General features: G+C 35.8%; 1 protein-coding gene across 4 annotated transcripts in view; it reads left to right on the top strand.

The window, feature by feature from the left end:
• SUPT3H (SPT3 homolog, SAGA and STAGA complex component) overlaps nucleotides 1-22670 on the top strand; it is a 447473-nt gene that overhangs the window by 332725 nt on the left and 92078 nt on the right. For all 4 annotated transcript variants that reach the window (XM_045542085.1, XM_045542088.1, XM_045542086.1 and 1 more), the window contains 3 exons: nucleotides 6176-6251; nucleotides 11323-11435; nucleotides 12788-12895. In XM_045542085.1, the coding sequence (XP_045398041.1) occupies nucleotides 6176-6251; nucleotides 11323-11435; nucleotides 12788-12895 (297 nt within the window). The remainder of the gene's footprint in view (nucleotides 1-6175; nucleotides 6252-11322; nucleotides 11436-12787; nucleotides 12896-22670) is intronic.

Raw genomic sequence — 22670 nt, 5'->3', positions numbered from 1 at the left:
TAACCTTTAAATGTGCTTCAATGAAAGCATATGGAGAATTAAAACTGCAGGCTGCATAAGTAATCCAGCCTTATACATCAAAATGGTATAGGCAGGGGCAAGTTGTGATTGTCCTTGCTGAAAGTATTTTTCAAAGACACAGCAACTTCATGTTAATTGAAGTCAAATTTTTCACTGGGACTTCAAATTAACAATCCATATTGAGAGTCTGTTCAAGATACTGAATAACAAACAAATTATACTGGATACTGGGTCTGAAGAGATATTTGCTTTCCTGTTTTCATTTAGGTAGGATCCAGAAAATAAGTTCATCTGGCATGGAGTCTGCCTTCTCTGCTTGTTTTACAATAACCAGAAAAAGCTGCACCTTCTTGGTAGTGAGATGAGTGACTAATAATATAACTATTCCCATTTACCTTTTTGAAAAGCTTTTCCAGTTAAATTTTAAAATATTGTGTTTTTGGAAAATTTTAGGAATAATTCTTTCAAAAGTAATTTTCCCATGTTTGTTCTTATGATACTTTGCTATATTGTAATATAGTAAGATTTAATTTCAAAGAGCCTCTGAGTATGTTGCAGATTTTTATGAATGTTCCAGAACACTGTTGTTGACACCTCAATAAACCAAGGAGTGGGTGGAATTGACATATTAAGCAGAAGATGAACTAGACTTGCAGATATAAGAACATGACTAATCCAAAAATGACCTTACATTCATGTGGCAGTCTGAGATCAGGAGAGCATTGTGTAATTTGAGAATGTTCAGTATGAATAAGATCTATGATAAATCAGCTATGATTGTTTAGTGACTTTTATTTCAAAGGTTTGTGTTTTCAATGTTCTAACTATATGATGTCTTTTTTATTCCAGTTTCATGACCATATGGTATGGTCAGATGAATTTTTTAACTGCCCTTTAAGGTGCTTCTTTTATTTTTTTAAATTTATTTATTTTTTGCTATATCATTATTTTTAAATAATATACGTTTTTATCTAGAAGAGTTTGGGATTGTCATAAAAATGGAGCATATAATACACAAAGTTCCCTTATCATTCTGTCCTCTCTCCCCCACCTCATAATTTCAACTATTATCAACAGCTTACATTACTGGGATACGTTTGCTAAAATTAATGAACAAATATTGATACATTATTATCTGAACTTAATCATTTAAATTAAGGTTCACTCTTTCTATTGTACCTTTCTGTAAGTTTTGAAATATTCAATGTTATGTTTACCATTATACTCTCATACAACAGCAGTCCCCATCCTTTTTGGCACCAGGGACCAGTTTCATGGAAGACAGTTTTTCCACAGACTGTGGAGAGGGCGGTGGGGTATTGTGGATGGGAGGGGGTGTGGTGTGGAGCTCAGGTGGTCATGTGCGGCCCATTCCTCAACAGGCCAAAGACTGGTAACGGGCTGCAACCCCTGGGGGTTGGGGACCACAGCCATACAGTATACTTTCACTGCCCCAAAAAATCCCCTGTTCTTCACTTAAAATCTCTGTTCTCTTTCCCCAGAAACCTTGGCAGCTATAGATATTTTTACTGTCTATAGTTTGCCTTTTCCAGAATGTCATAGTTTAAATTGTATATTATGTAGCTTTTTCAGACTAACATTTCTCTAATCTATATATATTTAAGTTCCCTTCATGTCTTTTTTTATGGCTTAATAACTAACTCCTTTAAATCATAGAATAATATTGCATTGTATGGATGAGCCAAACATTGTTTTCCCAATAACCTCCTGAGGGCTCTCTTGGCTGCTCCCAGTTTGGGTGATTATAGGTGATGCTGGTGTAAACGTTCCCATGGAAGTTTTTTGCATGGACCTGACTTTAGGTTCCTCTTTTAAAATTAAGTTTGCATTCTACTATTTGGTTCAAAAGTAGCTAGAACCTACAGGGAATACAACCGTCATTGCCGTTAATGGGATATAGATCAGTAACTCTTTTCATAGAAACTTTGTGTATCTTAGAGTAGGTATTTAGGACCCAAGTTTTACTTCTAGCTTTGCTTCTTTATTAGCTATATGTTTTTAAAGTTTTTCTTTAACTTCTCTAAATCACAGTGTCCTCAGTTGTAAACTAGAGCTATTTAAAACTTTATCATAAAGGTTATAGTGCTGCTCTATGTGATGAGTAGACATTATTATTCTGATCTTCTTGTTTTACTAGGTGGATAATTTTTTTCCCCTTTTATCTTTTTCCAGAGATTTCTTACAGTACCAGAAATAGAAAAGGACTACCTATGTACACTTTAGTATGGACTGGAATGGATGATCTGAATAGAGGCAGAGGGGAAAGTGGAATTAGGGCAGCACAGAAAATAAAAGCCAAACTTATTTAATATTTGGCCAGTTGTCTTGATTTTGTAATGGGTTTTTGGCCTAAAAACTGCCTACTCTCTCTGAGATTCATAAAATTTGATTACCGTTCTTACAGTTTCTGGTCTTAGATCAGGTAGCCAACAAGGACTTAAATATGTTTCTTTTGCCTCAATCCATCCATCCATTTGTCCATTCATTCAGCTAGCCAGCCAGTGTTTATTGGGGTCCAGGTAAATCTAAGCAAAGCGTTGGCTCAATACTGAGATTTTAGAATTGAAGCGTGGTTCCTATCTTTAAAGAACACATTATCCATGGAAGTTAGATATTACTGCCTTTTTCAGTATTTAAGATGATCATGTAAGGACAGGAAAGAATGCAGTAATCAAATGATGAATGATTTGGATCATATGGCCAAAATTTGTCACTTTCTTTTGGTTTTTTGAAACAGTTCAGGGGAAAGAGAGGAATAAACAAAAATTAGATGGTATGCATATCTGAATCACCCTCATCCATTCTCAAGTTCAAGTCAGTGTACATAGCTCAAAGAATCTCTCATTTCGTGAGCTCCCTTGACCGTGCTGTGAATGGCATGTATGCACTATGTCATGTAATATTCAAGGACATTAGTATTATTACTACAAGTGCTTCCCAACATTTTTCATGTCATGGCACACACAAGGAATGATAATACTTTTATGGCCTTCCAAGGTAACTGAGCAAGGCAACGTATAGCCAAATACCAGCCTAGGGGTTCTGCTGCCTCTGCCTTGCCCAGCATCCAGAGAGTAGAATGGAATGAGCATCTCCACATACTGTGACATGTTTGCACTATCCAGATACACTGCAGTTTATACACTCTGTATTAGATTATCCCCAGGTTGTACCTTCTTTGCTGACTCAGGGCCTCATTAATTTCTTTTTCTTATGAATAGTTTGAGCATGTTAATTTTAGTGACTACATGATAAGTTTTAGGAAGATAATTTATGGAATTTAGAGGATCCCAAAGGAAAACATTGGAGTAAAGTATTACTAGAGCTTGGAGACAGCTTTTTATAATGAAAATAGTCTGACTCAGAAATTGGTAGTCCTGGACTTCAGTTCTAACATAGTCACCTTTGACAAATCACTTCTCTTTGAGCCTCCGTTTCCTTATCTTTAAAATGAAGGGATTTGAACAAGATAAACTTCAAGCTACTCTCCAGCTCTAATACGCCATGATTATATATTACCTAGAAACCTTTGCTGTGGAGTTAGCTGCTTTTCATGGAGTGTTTCCTATGTGCTGGGCACTCAGTAAATGGCTTCCTATGCATGCCCTAGTGCCAGCTTCCTGAGGCTCTTCAGAGGGGAGGTCACTGCTTAGACGCTGGAGAAATTAAAAAAAAAAAAAAACAAGATAAAAGCTAGCTGTAATAATTTAGTCTTTCAGATGTTTATGAATATCTTTGAAATGTTAGTAAAGTGATAGGCTTTGCAGTTAAGAATCTGCCAACTAGCTAATCACCTCACAGTTGTAGCTGGCAACTCTGGCAGCCTTAACCTCTGAGAAAAAGTTTTCCTAGCTCTCACTTCTAGAAACACTCACTGCAGATACATCAACTATCTAAGCATATATACAGAAGCCAAATCTTGATTGTCCAGCAATCCCTTTAGGAACTTCTCTGTCTTTTTCCACTTAACCTGAGTCCTTTCTGTGTAGCTATGTATTGGGTGGATGAAGCTGCATAGTTGGAGAATACCAGAGAAGATATGTAACAATGATTAGATAATCAAGGACCGGTTGCATTATATTTCATCGCAAAAAATAAAATGGTAGCATTTGTTCATTCAACAAATGTTTATTGTTTATTTACTATGTGTCAGATATTTTTCGAACTCCTGACGTCAAATGATCTTCCCACCTCGGCCTCTCAGAGTGCTAGGATTACAGGCGTGAGCCACCGCGCCCAGCCATGTCAGATATTTTTCTAGGAGCTAGAAATTCAAACCTGAGAGATTCCTGCTATAGTCAGACACAAATAGATATATATACAGACAGACATGCACACATAGATACATATGAATGACACAGTGTTATCAATCTTAGAGGGTTTTTTCAATAAATACATTAGTAACTTATTTGTAATGTTCAAAACACATAAATAAATTCTCCCTTCCTTGCTTCCTATTTTCCATCAGCAAACATTTATTGAGTCATGTGTCAGATACATTAAAAAGAGGGCCAAAACTAAGTCATGCATTTATTTATCAAAAAATACTTCCAAGTAAATAAAAATCTACTTAATAATATACCCTTAAGGAAACATGGTGTTTCTGATACATGTACAAGAGGATACATATGCACATACATATATATACGTATATATGTATTTTTTATCTTTATATATACACATGCATGTATAAATATTTTATCTTTATATGTGTATATGTAATTTATATATACAAAATATTTGCTTGTCTAGGCTCAAAAAGGATACTTGAAACGAGGGTAAATAAGTGACAGAAGTCTGTGTTTGTATCTACACATATGTACATTTGTGAGTATGTGGGTGCGTGGGAGATAAGGAAGGAAAGAAGGGAGAGAGGAAGGGAAAGGAAAAGGTGGGAGAAAGATAAGAAAGAGAAAAAATAGTGGTCTTAGAAGGAACCACAGTTAGGTAGTAGTCTTTACCTTAACTCCCACTGCCCTATCTATTTTTTCTGTCTTGAGCTGTAGTAAGTACACCATTCATTCCATCAACTGACCTATCATTGGAATTGACCACTCACCCAAGTCAAACAAAAAAGAATAATTTCAGTTTTAAAAATACAAAAACATCCACAGATGTTTAAAGAAGTGGTACTTATATGTTCCAACAACTGTGATAAAGATAACTTGCTGAAAGTCCTTCCAAAGCAGAAAAAGAATTTAAAATCTCAGGGAATTTTTTTCTTTACTGGCCAGAAACTCATTCCAAGAAGTACCAGCCTGTCTCATTTCAAAATGCTTCCCTTACCAAGGAAGCGGAAGCGGTCATATTCTTTCCCACCAAACTATGAGTGAATTATAATTATTCTACCTCTTGTGGGACAGTGAAGCAGCAAACATCTGCTGTACTAAATCAAAAACCCCACGAATGAAACTATACCACACTGTGAATCATACCTGGACTCAGATTAAAGGATCTGTGTTGTGTTTACCTTTTTCTTTATTTTCTTTGTAATCTGGAATATGGATTTGTTACTCTGGCCCCATATTCTAACTGAGGGGAAATATATGGATTCCATTTGCTGACTCCCACTTTAACGTTGAAAAATCACAACTTTAAAGCAAATGGACAATAATAGTTAATAACAGTTTAATGACAGTTTTTGTTTGGTTTATTATTCCTTCACCATTTCACCATTTTCTTCTCCTTTGAAAAGATGGTACAAGTAAGAAAATGTTGAAGTGCACAATCTAAGAAGTGAGGTTCTTTAGTTGTAGTTTCAATAACAAAGGAGCAAAAAAGAACATTTTAAACTGTATTTCCAAAAGAAACAAGCTTCACAACTGCTATTACTGATCATAATTTTATGTATCATGGGCTATATGGTATTACTAAACTCTTCTAGAACAGCGGTCCCCAGTTTTTTTGGCACCAGGGACCGGTTTCATGGAAGACAATTTTTCCATGCGTGGTGATACACGGCCCAGTTCCCAACAGGCTATGGACGGATACTGGGCCACGGCCCGGGGGTGGGGACTGCAGTTCTATAGTAAGGAAAGGAAAATAGTACTTCAATTCTAAATTAAAGCTGTTAAAGAATATATAATAGTCTACTTGCTTTAACTAATTTTGCGTCTTTGTCTTTATCTCTTAGAGAGCTGAAAGACAGACTCGAATTATGGATTCAGCTCAATATGCAGAATTCTGTGAAAGTCGACAATTAAGTTTCTGTAAGTAAGCATTTAAGTTTATTTAATTATATGTATAAGAGATTGCATATTATAGATGTACTAAAGTGTGACACAATCTGTTTCTTAGCAATTGGTGGATTTAATAATGTGCATAGTTATAACTGTTATAGAAACAACCTGCATTGTGGGGGAGCCTGTAAGAGATTTTACCGCATTCAATTATTTTGCGATTAATAGTGTTCAGTAAGTTTTAAAGGGTGTTAGTAATACAGAGTGTCATGTTCACATTACTTTTAGTCAGAAAAATCCCGTTTTTCTTAATATTCCCATTTGAATTTCTTTTACAGTTTACTAGTCATATTTACACTAGTATTTCTTATTGTATTTGACTCATAAAGGACTCTAGTAGTACAGTCATGACATTCAAAATCTCCCAATATTAATTATAGTTACTAAACTTTTCCTTTATGCATGCTTATATTACCACAAAGGAACATATCAATAGTCTCTTCCATTCTTGTCTAACCTCCTGCTGTGGCATACATTCAATATTAGCCAAATTCATTAGTGCAAGTTCTCATAACACTAATGACCTAGTGGTAGAATTAGTACTTTCACATCACTGCATACCAGCTTATTAAAAGTACATAAAGACTCAAGATAATGAGCTGGGTTATGTAGCAAAATATCCTTACAGCAACAGATCAGTGATGACTAAGGTTCTTGGGGTAAAGGTCAAAGAGAAAGTGTGATGAAAAGTCCAGTTAAAAATATGACAAAGTAGCACATGACCCTGGTCTGAGGGATTATAGAAACAATGGTGTCTTTAAATGAAAAGCTATTATGTGATCACAATAACAGCAGCATATTTGATTTGGAAAAAGAAAGTGAGAGCTTCTTTATCTATTACAAAGTGCAAATAAATGACACATTTCCAGTAGTGTCCCATGTAAATGTCAGTAAAATATAGGAAAATATGTTTTAGAAGATTTTCTTTCTAACTAAACAGACTTTCCAATCTGACTAACAACTTGGCATCACACATCTGTGAAACATTAAGTAAATGGCACTTCAGATCATGGCAATTTCAGCAAATGAGAGGTTTTTGTATTGTAATTTTTAGGTTTAAAAATGGCATTCAAGTCTGTAAGTATAAATCTCCAGTTTATAAAGAACATTTAGTACAATTTAACTGTTTCTTTAAATCATATTTTAAATTTAATTCACTTAAAGGAACAGAAGTATTATTTTACACTAAAACTATTAATAATAGGCTTAAAGTCTCATGATATGCCGATATGCCTTTTGTTTGAAAATCTGATTTTTAGTTACTTCATTTTTTTGTTTTTAATTCAATAATAAACTGTAGTAGATTAAAAATTGATATTTTCCCTTTCTATATAAAATAATTATAGTGTAAACAATATATTATGCTTGATTTTTTTTCTTTAGAAGGGAAGGATTTGGTCAATTTATATGGTGTCCATGGGTGCTCTATTATGGAATCTTGGTGGAAGAATCTGTTTTATGTGACAAAATACTGTGATTGAGAATTCTTTAATCCAAGTGGGTCAGCAAATTCAAAAATCATTCCTACAGTGGGCAGAATGTTAGGCTCTTTTTATTCTTCTCCTTCTAATAAATTACCAGGACATAGGAATTATGATCTTAAGTGTCTTCTTAAATATTTGATCTTATAAGTCACTGGTATTACTGTTATATTTTAAAATAATGAGTCTATAACTTTATAGGCTGAGGGTAAGCTATAATACTAGCACACTGATATAATTCACTAATCTTTTGTTTTTATATTTTTATAAGTCAGTCATTTCCTTTAATGTCTTTTTAAATCTGATATTAATATTGACTCACAGAACTTTCTTTAATTACAATTTTATAATTAAAATTTATAATTGGTAAATTGGTTTCTGATCTTTTACTTTCAACTTTTTATTTTATCTTTGTTTTTTATAAACAACTAATATCTAGATTTTCTTTTTAATCAATCACAGAGGCTCTGTGTATTTTAATTGATCAGTTCAATTTATATGTATTTAATTACTGATACATTTGGGTTTGTATAGGCTTATTTTGTGTTTTAAATTTATTTTGCTTTTTTATTTGCTTTTCCTGCTCATTTTCTATGTTTTATTAGACTGATTGGGTTTTCTTCATTTCATTTTTTCCTCTACTAGTTTTTATATTCTATATTCTATGTGTATCATTTCAGTTGCTATCTTTAATTTTTGTTGTGCGTCCCTGACTTAAAATTTTTAAAATTGATGAGTATTTAAACTTTCCTTCTTGGCCTGATCTTGTTTTTCCTGAGGCTCTGTAAGGGCTTAAAGCACTCATTTTTGCCTTAAAATGGCTTTATTTTGCCCCCATACTTAAATGATTGTTTTTAGTAGGGTAGGAAATTACAGGCTTATAGTTATTTGTTAAAACGTAATTCCATTGTCTTTTGGCCTCTGTTGGTAGAAGTCTGCTGTCAGTCTACTTGTTGTTTTGTATTTTTCCTGTGGGAGCAACTAAGAGAATGAAGATATTGCCTACAGGTCCTCTGCTATCTGGCAAAATGAACAGGCTGGCAAACAGTAGCTGCTCATAGATATGTGTAGAAAGAAGGGAGTAAGGAGTCCCTACTGTGGAAGGTTCCAAGGAAAACCAGGCTCTCCAAGAAAAGCTATTTTCATTTAATACAAAAAGTGATTTTGAAGAGGTTGAAGTCGCAGAGGAATTTCTTCAGAGTGGAATGAGCATTACAGAGAACTCTGAGGGAAGGATCAGGAATAGAAAGACTGGTGAGAGGGATGGGTTAGATGTGAAATAGTACTCAGGAATGAGAGAATGGAATATTGTAAGAAATTTAAATTTTGTTAGTGATCATTAATAAGAATAAAAAGTATGTGAAATTAATTTTAAATTTCCATATGAAGTTATTATGTAAAGTTATTTTAAGTCTAGCACACGCTGAAAACCCAGGTAGTTTCAGAAAGCTGATAATCATAGGAACTTTCTGTCATTGTTTAGGATTCTGTTTATATTGTTAATCACTTTCCAGACTACCCTTTCGCTGATACGTTGGGAAGAGGGGCGAAGGAGAAGGAACTCATTCGTTCTGAGGCACCTCACCTCTTCATGAAAACAAACTGTCATGACTAGGGGTATCTATGCCTCTTTTGCTGGAACCACAATACACTGGAAGGGCCCATCTCTGAAGCAGTCCTTCTCTAGGTGACAAGGAGGGAATTAGCTCAGAGAATCTTCATCTGTTGGTGGAATAGCAATAACCCAAGTGGTTTATGGAACCTCTGTGCATCTTTTTTGATGCATAGGAAAGTTTGGACCCTCCCTTTTTATTAAAGAAATATTTTTTTCTTTCATCCATTCATTCAGTCATTTCTTCTGGAAATATTTCTTGTGGGTCTGCTAATACCAGGCACTAGTCTAGGTGCTGGGGCTACAATGGTGGATGCACATTCCTTGTCCCTTCATTCTCAGTACTTATAATCTAGTGATGAGGCTACTGAATCTGTTGTTTATGTGGATAGATCTGACTGAATACTAATAATGATCCTTCCCCTCACTTTCAAAATAAATTGTTTAGAGCACAATACAAAATATCTGTTTCTGTACTAACGGTCTGTCAAGAGAAGTGAATGAGGTACATTTTATTGATCTTGCCAAATTGCTGCCTATTAACTTTAACTTCAGAGGTATTCCACAGATGTTAAACAAGTGTTTGTGAGCTATTGCAGCTTACTATTTAGATGGAATGTTGCATGTCAGATAGTATTTGGAAGATTGGTTACTTTGGGGAGATAGCTTTAAGGGGGATTATCGTAATTCTGCCACATTTGACAGCTTTGGATAGGCGCTTTGATAGCAAGACTTAATGTCCTCTGTGATTTATTTAAAAGAAAACTCTTAATGTATGTGGAATCCATGAAGATTCTATCTAGAAGGATCAAAACATCATGCTTTGAGTTATTGTTAAGTGTTATATAGACCTCTGGGACCAGATTAATCAAAAGAATAATCAGTGGATTTTTATTAAAAAAAGATAATCTTATAGATTTGATAAAATCTTTACTATCAATCTTTTCCCTCTAGGTTACTAGTTAAATTAATAATGTCTAATGAAGGCCCTGTACCAAATTAAGACTGCTTAACACTGTGGCAGTTTAAAGATATTTAAGTAAAGGTTCCCTATGTGCTTGGTTCTGTATATTCTTGGTACTGTTAGGTATGCAGAGACATGAGGAGAAAATTTTCGCAGTCATGAAAGGCTATCTGATGATGTAAGTGTTCAATGAATGGTTAGCGTGGGGAAAGTATACCTTTGGCCTGTATGGTAAGGATTCATGTGAAGGAAGAAGAGTGATGGGAGAGCATTCCATGGAAGGAAAGGAGCAGGAGTGATTATACTCAAGGCCAGGTAATGGTTTAATAGAAAAGTGTTGTAAAGGTAGGTTGGAATCAGTCTGGACAGTTTTGAGACTTAGGTTTAGGGATCTAGACATCTTTGTAATCAGGGAATGTAATCACATGCTTAGATCAAGCCAGATATCAATTAATTTTAAATTCACAACTTTGAGCCTATTCTAATAATAGACACATTTTGGAAAGTATTAAAAATGCAGTTTCTGTGTGTTCCTTTTTTCATCACAGGTTGCTTCTCACAGGATTTTCTTTCCCTGAGAGTAAATTAAAGTTACATCAAGCAAGTACATCTTCCAACTATTGTTATAACATAAGCTATGGCCAGTGGTAACTTACTCTGAAACAGTGTGAGAAGTGTTAAACTTTAAGTGGTTTAGTATACTATGTCATATAGCATAGTTACAAAATAAAAGACCCAAATCCATAAAGGATTTCTTGAAAACAACCATTGTGTTGCTTTGTACCTAAAGGTTAAAACTTGGATTTCTTGGGGCTAGGGGCCAGAACATCTAGACATTAATAAAGTTCAAAAATATCGCATTTTGTATACATTATTTTTTATGTGTAATTCTGAGTAGTCATATTTTTCATTTTCTGATAGTAATGTGCAATATTAACACACTATAAAAATTAAATTTTCTACACTTGTTTTCTTAATGGCTAGCTAAAAAAGCTTCCAAATTTCGAGACTGGTTGGACTGCAGCAGTATGGAGATAAAACCCAATGTTGTCGCTATGGAAATTCTGGCATATTTAGCATATGAAACTGTGGCACAGGTAAGAATTCTAATCTGTCACATCAGGCCACACATGGCTGGTTTTTCCTTATCTCTGTCCGTGATCAATTCTTCTAACAGCTGCTCTACCAGGAATGATAGCCATGAGTTCTCTCCTGTAACAATTCTATAATTTTCTAGAATTTAGTTCAATTATGTTTCTTTGCATCCTCAGCACTGGCAGGTATTAGGATAAAAAAGACTGTTTCTTGCAGTTTTATCCTAACCAGAAATGGAATCCCTGCATACTCTTTCTTGGCATTGAATGCAAAGTCCACATCTGCCTTGTTTGGAGATTATTTTTGAGCTTTGGAAAAAACATTCCTAGGTATGTGAGATGATCTGAGTGCTTACCAAATTCTGAGTCTGGAATCACTGCCCTCTAACAGAGTTTCTCAAAGTATGGTCTTTAGACCACAATCATCAGCATCTCCTTGGTTCTTGTTTAAAATGCAAATTCCTAGAGCAGCGGTCCCCAGCCTTTTTGGCACCAGAGATTGGTTTCATGGAAGACAGTTTTTCCCCAGGGATGGAGTGTGGGGAGTGGAGAAAGAGCTCAGGTGGTGATGCGAGCAATGGGGAGCAGCTGTAAATACAGATGAAGCTTCGCTTTCTTGCCTCCTACTGTGTGTCCCCCGCCTTTCCTAAGTTTCATGGAAGACAGTTTTTCCATGGGAGGGGCAGAGCTCTGTAGTCCCGTCCCTAATGGGCCACAGACCAGGGTTGGGGACCACAGTCCTAGACTACACTCTCAGAGCAGACCTACTGAATTAGAATATCTGGGCTTGGGCCCTAGTGATCTGTAGTAGTTAGTGATTATAAAATAAATTTTGAGGGCTACTCCCCTAGAAGTTCAGAATAATACCATTTCTATTCAGATAAGTCCATTCACCAGTCCATGAAAGTGTATGCTCACGTCCACAATATAGATTTTTAGTCAAAAAGTATTATCAGTCACATTCACAATGTATTGCTTAAGGCTGGGCATGGTGCCTTGCACCTGTAATCCCAGCGCTTTGGGGGGCCAAGGCAGGAGGACAGCTTCAGGTGGAAGTTTGAGACCAGCCTGAACAGCAGAGCAAGACCTCATCTCTACAAAAAGTACAAAACTTACCTGGGCATGGTGGTGCACACCTGTAGTCCCAGCCACTCGGAAGGCTGAGGCAGAGGATCCGCTTGAGCCCAGGTATTTGAGGTTGCAGTGAGCTATGATAATGCCAATGCATTCTAGCCCAGACAACAGAGCATGACACTGTCTGAAAACAAACAAACAAACGAAAAAATGTATTGTTTCAGTGGTATTCGTGGTTACTTCCAGCTATGTGACTTTATTTCATTGCTCTGATCTTCTAGTTAGTGGATCTGGCTCTTCTTGTGAGGCAGGACATGGTAACGAAGGCAGGGGACCCCTTCAGCCATGCCATTTCAGCAACCTTCATTCAGTATCACAACTCTGCTGAGGTAAGTATCACAAAAAAGTCTGTCTGTAACACATCTGTGGATTTTGTCACATCTGCCATTTATATTAGTAGTTCTTTGAAAAAAAATTATACAGAAATCTATAGCTTTTACTCAGAAAACATTCAACATTCAAACTATTTATTGAGCACTTACTATGTGCAAGGCCCTGACAATCCATTTAATACAGTGATTTTTTTTCCCACCTTTTTCTTGCCTCACTTAGCTTTCCTAGCCCTTCAATGAAAACGATAGTTACAGAGGACTTCTTATTTCCATAGGAGATGAACAACTAGTTTAGGTAATTGAATAATACTGGAAAAGTTATTTATGTCATTGTACCTCAAAAGATTGAGAGGGTAATTATTATTGTTGTAATAATAATTCCTGGCATTTATTGATAACTTTCTATTTCAATTATTGATTTGTCTGTAAACATGATTTAAAGAAGGTTGGCTCCATTTATTTTCAATTTTTAGATTGACCCTACCATGTGAGAATAATATCCCTTTCAGATCCGGTTTCTGCTGCTGGGATCCCTACCTATGGGGACCATAAAGCCTTCTTGCCAATGGTAAGGCTTTGTATAATAACTGTGCACCACTTTTAGTGTACAAAATATTTTCTATAAGCAGCATGTGCCTAAAAACTAGAAATGTATTACAATATGTTGAATGTATTTGCCAATATTTGTGACCTTTTTTATTAACAAAAATGGCAATTTCATATAATTCAACCTAATAACCATAGAAAAGACAGCAAGAAGGTTAAGTTAACATCTACATGCATAATTGTGAAGTGAGTTTTGGATCAATCTGGATGAAATGTATAACCTGAAAATGGCTAAGCCCTGTTTTGTATCTATACCTTAATTACAAATATCTACTCTTATTAGTATCTATAGGTGAGGATTGTGACTCAAATAGTCTTTAAGAAGTAGTTGTAATCTTTTTTAGGTCATAGACCCCTTTGAGAATCTGAGAAAACCTATAAACCTTTTCTCTATAAACATATTCACAAATTTTGCATGTAATTTCAGGTTGTTCAGAGACCCTCTGAAGCCACTCTGTGGATCAAAGGGATCTGTGAACCCTATGGACCCTGGGTTTAAGTATCTCCGCTCTAGGATACTTAGAAAATGTATTAAGATATGTAACCTATATAGCATCTTATTAAAAAAACCAAAAGTCAGTTTGACATTTTCTTATGCCCCTTGGAGAATTCAATTGGTTTGATATCCAAGTAGGGATTAAAATGTTTATACCCATTAAAAAATCCATTTTTTTCTTAGAAAAGAAATACATCATTATCAGTCAACATACTTTAAAAGTCCCTAAAGCTTACTTAGTTGATTAAACACTATTTGTTTTCTTTATGTTACAAACCCAAATTATGATGTCAAAGAACACTCTTTAAAATGTCTTTGATGCATGTTCACTTTATGAATATGTGTATAAGTATGCTTTCCATTAACATCAGACAAATTTGTTGTAACATTTCTAATTGAGGAAATTTACTGTGAACATAACAAGACTAGTTTTCTTTTAACGTTCAAGTGATTGCTTGCATGGCTAGGAAAACTCTTTATTTCCTCCTCTTTCTTGGTTCTCAAGGGTGGCCAAGCTGCCCTGGGCAACTGCTTAGCAACCACAGCCGCTGTTCCCAGCTACCCAGCAGTTGAGAGAAAGGTCCCATGTGTGCTGGATCTCCTGGGCTCTCTGGGAGGTGGGAGCATGAGTGTGAGAGAGCATCCTGACAAAATATGTTAGTAAAAACCTTGGCTTTTCCCTGGCTGGCATACACCCCTCCTCCCCTGTGACTGGTAGTCAAAATGAACATTCAGAGAGAATGGAAGTCTTCCTTCCTGCCCTTTAACACCTGACAAAATCAGCAACCTGATTTCCAGATGAGTGACCCAGACAGAAAGTGCAGAAGTCAAACAAACAAAAACATCTGTAATTATAGTCAAAGACTTTAGCAAGCTGAGTGGCTGAATGTTAAAGAAGATAGGACTTTGATGAGAAGGCGGTAGAGGGGAGAATACTCTAGGACTCAGAGGCAGCGTAAGTACCATTGTACAAGGGAAAAAGCCCAACTGTGTTTAAAATATTCAAGCAAAAGATTCATTGAGGAGGAACAGTAGGAAGTTCAGTTAGAAAATCAAGGCTCAACTTTAGGAGGCTGAGGTGAGAGTATCGCTTGAGGCCAGGAGTTTGAGACCAGCTTGAGCAACAGAGTGAGACCCTGTCTCTACAAAAAAATAGAAACATTAGCTGGGCATGGTGGCATGTGCACCTGTCGTCCCAGCTACTCAGGAGGCTTGAGTCCAGGAGATTGAGGTTGCAGTGAGCTCTGATGACACCAGCTGCACTCTAGCCTGGGGAACAGAGGAAGATCTTGTCACAAAGAAATAAAAAGGAAAGGAAAGAAAATTCAGGCTCAGATCGTATAGGGTGTCAGACTGCTAGAGTTATTAAGGAACAGTTAAAGCTTTCTTCGCTGAAGGGTGGTGAATTCAAAAGGATGTTTTTAAGAAGATCCAAGTGGTGGTGCTATGTACAGTGAATTGGAATTGGAAACTCAAGGCATGGGGTTAATATACAGTGCTTTGTATTTTAAGGAGTATCTTTCTTGACCACTAACCATAATGAGGAGCTGAGCTAGTTAAGCTTACATTCTTCATTCTAGATTAGCAAGTTTAATATTAATTCAGGTTAATTTTCTAGATTTTTTCTTTTCTTTTTTTTTCTTTTTTTCCTTTTTTTTCTTTTTTTAATTTCAGCATATTATGGGGGTACAAATGTTTCGGTTACATATATTGCCTTTGCCCCACCCAACTCAGAGCTTTAAGCATGTCCTCAGATGGTACACACCGCACACATTAGGTATGTATATACCCATTCCCCCTCCCCACTCCTATCTGCCCGACAGTTGATGACTCTATGTGCTATATGTGCACTTAAGTGTTGATCAGTTAATAGCAATTTTATGGTGAGTACATGTGATTGTTTTCCCATTTTTGTGATACTTCGCTTAGTAAAATGGGCTCCAGCTCTATCGGATAATACAAGTAGTACTATTTCACCATTGTTTTTTGTGGCTGAGTAGAACTCCATGGTATACATATACCACATTTTATTAATCCACTCATGTATTGATGGGCCCTTGGGTTGTTTCCACATCTTTGCAGTTGTGAATTGTGCTCCTGTAAACATTCAAGTGCAGATGTCTTTTTTATAGAATGTCTTTTGTTCTTTTGGGTAGATGCCCAGTAATAGGATTACTGGATCAAATGCTAATTCTACTTGTAGCTCTTTGAGGTATCTCCGTATTGCTTTCCACAGAGGTTGTACTAGTTTGCAGTCCCACCAGCAGTGTATGAGTGTTCCTATCTCTCTGCAACCACACCAACATTTATTGTTTTGGGACTTATTGATGAAGGCCATTCTCACTGGAGATAAGTGATATCTCATTGTGGTTTTGATTTGCATTTCCCTGATGATTAGAGATGTTCAGCATTTTTTCAGATGTTCGTTAGCTATTAGTCTATCTTCTTTTGAAAAGTTTCTGTTCATGTCCTTTGCCCACTTTTTGATAGGGTTGTTTGATTTTTTTCTTGCTGATTTTCCTGAGTTCTATATAGATTCTGGTTATCTGCCCTTTATCAGATGTGTAACATGCAAATATTTTCTCCCATTCTGTAGGTTGTCTGTTTGCTCTCATGACAGTTTCCTCAGCAGAGCTTTTTAATTTGACCAGGTTCCATTTATTTATTTTTATTGTTGCCATGATTGCCTTTGGGGTCTTCTTCATAAATTCTTTGCCTAGGCCAATGTCTGTAAGAGTTTTTCCAACATTTTCTTCTAGAATTCTTAAAGTTTCATGCCTTAGGTTTAAGTCTGTTATTCACTGGGAGTTGATTTTTGTGAGAGGTAAAAGATGTGGATCCTATTTCAGTCTTCCACGTGTGACTATCCAGTTTTCCCAGCACCATTTATTGAATAAGTATTCTTTTCCCCAGTGCATGTTTTTGTCTGTTTTGTCAAAGATGAGATGGCTATATGAGGATGGTTTTATATCTGGGTTCTCAGTTCTGTTCCATTGGTCTATGTCTCTGTTCTTGTGCCAGTACCATGCTGTTTTAATTACTATAGCCTTGTAGTATAGCTTGAAGTCTGGTAAATTGATGCCTCCCAATTTGTTCTTTTTGCTTAAGATTGCTTTTGCTGTATGGGGTCTTCTCTGGTTCCATACAAAGCGTAGAATTATTTTTTCTAGATCTGTGAAAAATGATGTTGGTATTTTAATAGGGATTGCATTGAATCTGTAGATCACTTTGGGTAGTATAGGCATTTTAACAGTGTTGATTCTGCCAACTCATAAGCATAGTATGGTTTTCCACCTGTTTATGTCCTCTGCTATTTTCTTCCTCAGTGTTTCATAGTACTCCCTGAAGAGGTCTTTTACCTCCTTAGTTAAATATATTCCTCAGTATTTTACTTTCTTTGTTGCTATTATGAAGGGTATTGAGTCTTTCATTTGGTTCTCAGTTTGACTGCTGTGGTGTATAGGAATGCTACTGATTTCTGTACATTGATTTTGTAACCTGAGACTTTGGTGAATTTATTTATCAATTCCTGTAGTCGCATGGCAGAATCTTTGTGGTTTTCTAGATATAAGATCATATTGTCAGCAAAGACCAATAGTTTGACCTCTTCTGCCCCCATTTGCCTGCCCTTGATTTCCTTCTCTTGTTGATAACTTTTTTTAACATTGTTTATGTACATGAAGCAATGATCTCTAGGGCTATCTTGGTTTTTCAGAAACAAATGAAACCAGATTAACCTCATTCCCTCTTGTTAGATAGTGTTTCTAGGTAAGCAGATCAAGGAAATACTGTTGAAACCAGTGTCTGAATTTCAACAAGGCATTTTTTAAAGTCTAACATAATGTTTTTTCTTTAAGAGATGGGCGTCTAACTATATTGCCAAGCCTGGAATGCAGTAGCTATTCAGAGGTGCAATCATAGTGTACTTCAGCCTCAAATTCCTGGGCTCAAGTGATCCTCCTGCCTCAGTCTCCTGAGTTGTTGGGATGACAGGCATGAACCACTGTGCCCAGCCATTTTTTAAATACATTATAGAGACTTAAGGGCCAATGGTTAGAATGGTAGGTAAGATGAGGAACATGTAGATAAATATTGCCATACTTTGACAGAGACTTTTTATTTGCCTATAAATTTCTTAAGAGCCGATATTGTGACATAACTGATAAGGGATTTTTTTTTACTTTAATTTTTAGGCACCATCCTATAGGATGGACATTGACACAGTGGAGCATGTCTAAAGGAGAGTAATAGGGGAGGGGAGCAGGTGTGTGAAGGAACCTAAAAACAAGTCTCATAATAAGTGGTTGAAGGAACTTGGAGTATGCGACTATAGAAAAGAAGAGGCTATAAAATAAAAATCTTCAAATATCTGAAGTGCTTCCACATGAAAGAAAGAACAGACTTGCAGTGATGGCCAAAGAAAGAAAGAAGGAAGGAAGGGAGGGAGGGAGGGAAGGAGGGAGAAAGGAAGGAAGGAAGGGAGGGAGGGAGGGAGGGAGGGAGGGAGGGAAGGAAGGAAGGAAGGAAGGAAGGAAGGAAGGAAGGAGAGAAGGAGAGAAGGAGAGATGTGGGAATGTCTGGAGGAATCTACATTTATTTTAGGGCATTGAGTTTGAGTTACTAGGAAAATGCTGGTCTCCACTGACACAAATAATGTCTAAAAGACATCTGGTTTGGGAAGAAAGTGTAGGGGTTTCTTTTGAGACATCATGTAAATTTGAAATGCTAGCAGAAATTCCAAGTAGAAATGTCTGTATCTGACAAAATCAGAAGTTTCAGAAGCTGTACATGAAGAATTCTGATTTGTCTGAATACATACACAGATTAAAAATTAACATATTTAAACCCTTGGGGCATGGGGGTATCATTTCTATGAACTAGAGAATAAGTTTCACATTTGTAAGCTGCAAATAGCATTAAATTCACAAGATACTAAAGAAAATCTAATGTCAGTAGAAGGCCTGGTCACTTGATTTCAAAGCCATGCCTCTTTAGGCAGAGGTCTTGCATGAAGTCCTGCCCCAGACTCTCCTGAGAATGCACCTCCTCCTACACCAACAGCTCCATCATCTGAATCAGAGGACACAGGGAAAACTGCATCAGGATCCCTAGAGAATGGCAGTGCTAGACACGACTCAGCTAAAACCAAGCAAAGGAAAAGAAAGAAAATCAATGATAATTATTTTTCTGGTGCAGAGGTGAAAGGATCTGAGTTCTTTCCAAAGATCTGAAAAATGTGCTCTGTTTTTCTCAGTCATATTTTTAGAAGAAGCAAATTTACATTCAACCGTACTTAATGGCTTCTACTTACACCTTTTTAAGAGCTTTCTTCTGGATAATGCAAAATATTGACTTTTCTTCCTAACATTTTATTATAAGCAATTTTAAGCACACAGAAATTAAAAGAATTATAGAGTCAACACCCTGTCTCTACAACCTAGATTCTACAATTAACATTTTATATTTTCACTGTATTTATTAATACTAAATATTTACTGTATTAACATTTACTATATCTGTTCATCTAATCATCCCTTCATCTGTCAGTTCATCTTGCTTTTAATATACTGAAAAGTATGTTTTAGACATCAGTACATTTCATGCCTAAACTCTATATTATGTATAATTTATGGGGTTTTTTAAAGGTAAAATTTACACGCAGTGAACCACTTGACTCTTAAGTGTACCATGTGATGAATTTTGACAAATGTATAAACCTGTTTTTTCAAAAATGCTATCAAGATATGGAACACCATCGTCAGCTCAGAATTCCTTCATGCTTCCTCCCAGTCAATTCCTGACACATCCTTAGGCAACCAGTGTTCTGATTTTTTCATCATAGATTAGTTTCTTCTGTTTTAGAAGTTCATATAAAAAGAATTTAGTGTGTACTCTTTTATGTGAAATTTCATGCACTCAGGAGGTTTTTGAAATTTATATTTTTTCAGTATAATTATATTTCTGTTTATAAGTATAATTTATTCCTCTTTACTGCTAATTTATATTCCATTATATATCAGTCTATTCATTCTCATGTTGGTAAATATATGGGCTGTTACCAGTTTTTAAAGTATTACGAATAAACCTGCTATGAATATGCTTATATAAGTCTTTAAGGAAAAAGACTTCCATTTTTCTTAGGTAAATAGCTAGAAATGAAATTGCTGGGTCTTAGAGTTAAATATGTGTTAGGTTTTTTAAAGAAACCACAAGACTTTGTTTCCAAAAAGGTTGTACCATTTTATAATTCCACTGACAATCTATAAGAGTTCCAGTTGCTCCACATCCTCATTGGCATTTGATGGTATCCATGTTTTTACTTTTAGCCATTCTGATGAATGTTTACTGGTAACTCATTATAGTTTGCATGTGCATTTCCCTGATTACTAATGGTTTTTATTTACTGATTGGCCATTTGTATATATCTTCCTCAGAGAAGTATCTCTTCAAGTCCTTTATCCAATTCTTTGGAGGGAGAGGAAATTGGCTTTTATTTCCAATTTGCATGAGTTCTTCATATATCTTGGATAAAAGTCTTTTGTCAAATACATGTTTTTCATATATTTTCTCTCAGTTTGTACTTACCTATTTATTGTCATAGTGGTATCCTTTGATGAGCAGAAATTTTGAATTTCTGATAAAGTCTGATTCATCCAATTTTTAAAAGATGTTTATTGCCTTTCTGTGTCCTGTCTAAGAAAGCTTTGGTTACTCTCAGGTCGTGATGATATTCCCCTGTGTTTTCTTTTGGAAGTCTTATAGCTTTAGTTTTTGCATTTAGTTCTATTAATCTAGTCAAATTAACTTTTGTATATTGTCTAAGTTGAAGTCAGATTCAGTTTCTTATGGATACAGAGTTATTGCAGAGCTGCTTGTTGAAAAGACTTTCTTTTCTCCCATCCAATGGGAGAAAAGCACCATTGCTTTGACAGATTTATTGAAAATCAAGTGACAATATACTAATAGGGATTTATCTCTGGAATTTCAGTTGTGCTTTATCAATTTATTTATTAGTTCTTTTGCTAGTATCACCCTGTCTTGATTACTGTAGCTTTATTATAGGTCTTAAGGCAGGTAATGTAAGTCTTCAAACTTTGTTATTTTTCAAGTTTAATATGGATATGCTGTGTTTTTCACATTTTTATATAAATTTCAGAATCTGCTTGTTAGTTACTACCAAAGAAAAAGGAAAAAGAAAAACCTGATGGGATTTTGAAAGGGATTGTGTTGAATGCTTAAATCAGTTTGGAATATGAATATGTTAGCAATACTAAGTCTCACAATCCATGAACAAGGAATATCTCACTATTTATCTCTATAAAATCTCTCTTTCTCACTGAAAATACTGTTTGTCCCAAAGTCTGTTTAACTGACTAGTGTAGCCATTCCAGCCTTACTGCAATTACTGTTTACATGGTGTATGTTTTTCTATCCATGTTTTTTTCAATGTATTTGTATCTTTATACAGGCATAGCTCAGAGATATTGTAGGCTTGGATCCACACAACCACATAAAAGTGAATATCACAGTAAAGCAAGTCACATGAGTTTTTTGATTTCCCATTGCATATAACACTTATGTTTACGCTATACTGTAGTCAGTAAGTGCACAATGGCATTATGTCTACGAAAACAATGTACATACCTTAATTCAAAAATACTTTATTGCTAAAAATGCTAATGGTCACCTGAGCCTTCTAATCTTTTTGCTGTTAGAGGGTCTTGCCTCGATGTTGACAACTGCTGACTAATCAAGGTGGTGGTTGCTGAAGGTTGGGGTGGCTGTGGCAATTTTTGAAAAATAAGACAACAGTGAAGTTTGCCACATTGGTTGACCCTTCCTTTCACGAAAGATTTCTCTGTAGCATGAGATGCTGTTTGATAGCATTTTACGCTTAGCAGAACTTCTATCAAAATTGGAGTCAGTCCTCTCAAACCATTCTGCTGTTTTATCAACTAAGTTTATAGAATATCTAAATTCTTTCTAGTCATTTCAATAGTGTTCACAGCATCTTCACCTGGAGTAGATTCCATCCCAAGAAACCACTTCCTTTGCTAATCCATAAGAAACAACTCATCAGTTCAAGTTTGATCATGAGATTGCAGCAATTCAGTCACATCTTCAGGCTCTACTTCTAATTCTAGTTCTTTTACTATTTCCACCACATCTGCAGTTACTCCCTCCACTGAAGTCTTAAACCCCTCAAAGTCATCCATGAGGGTTGGAATCAACTTCTTCCAAGCGCCTGGTAATGTTGACATTTTGACCACCTCCCTTGAATCACAAATGTTCTTAATGGCATCTGGAATGGTGAATCCTTTCCAAAACATTTTCAGTTTACTTTGCCTAGATTCATCAGAGGAATCATTGTCTATGGCAGCTATGGCCTCAAAAAATGTGTATCTTAAATAATAAGATTTAAAAGTTGAAATTACTTGCTTGATCCTTAGGCTGCAGAATAGATGTTGTGATAGTAGTCATGAAAACATTTATCTCCCTGTACATATCAGAGTTCTTGGGTGACCAGGTGCATTGTCAATGAGCAGTAATATTTTGAAAGGAATCTTTTTTTGTCTGAGTAGTAGATCCCAACAGTGGGCTTAAAATATTTGGTAAAACATGCTATGAACAGATGTGCTATCATTTAGGCTTTGTTTATGGAACACAAGC

The sequence above is a fragment of the Lemur catta genome, chromosome 2, assembly GCF_020740605.2.
Source record: "Lemur catta isolate mLemCat1 chromosome 2, mLemCat1.pri, whole genome shotgun sequence".
In the NCBI taxonomy this organism is placed as follows: domain Eukaryota; kingdom Metazoa; phylum Chordata; class Mammalia; order Primates; family Lemuridae; genus Lemur; species Lemur catta.
Note: the sequence above shows the minus strand (reverse complement) of the source record. Positions and strands in the feature narration are given on the sequence as shown.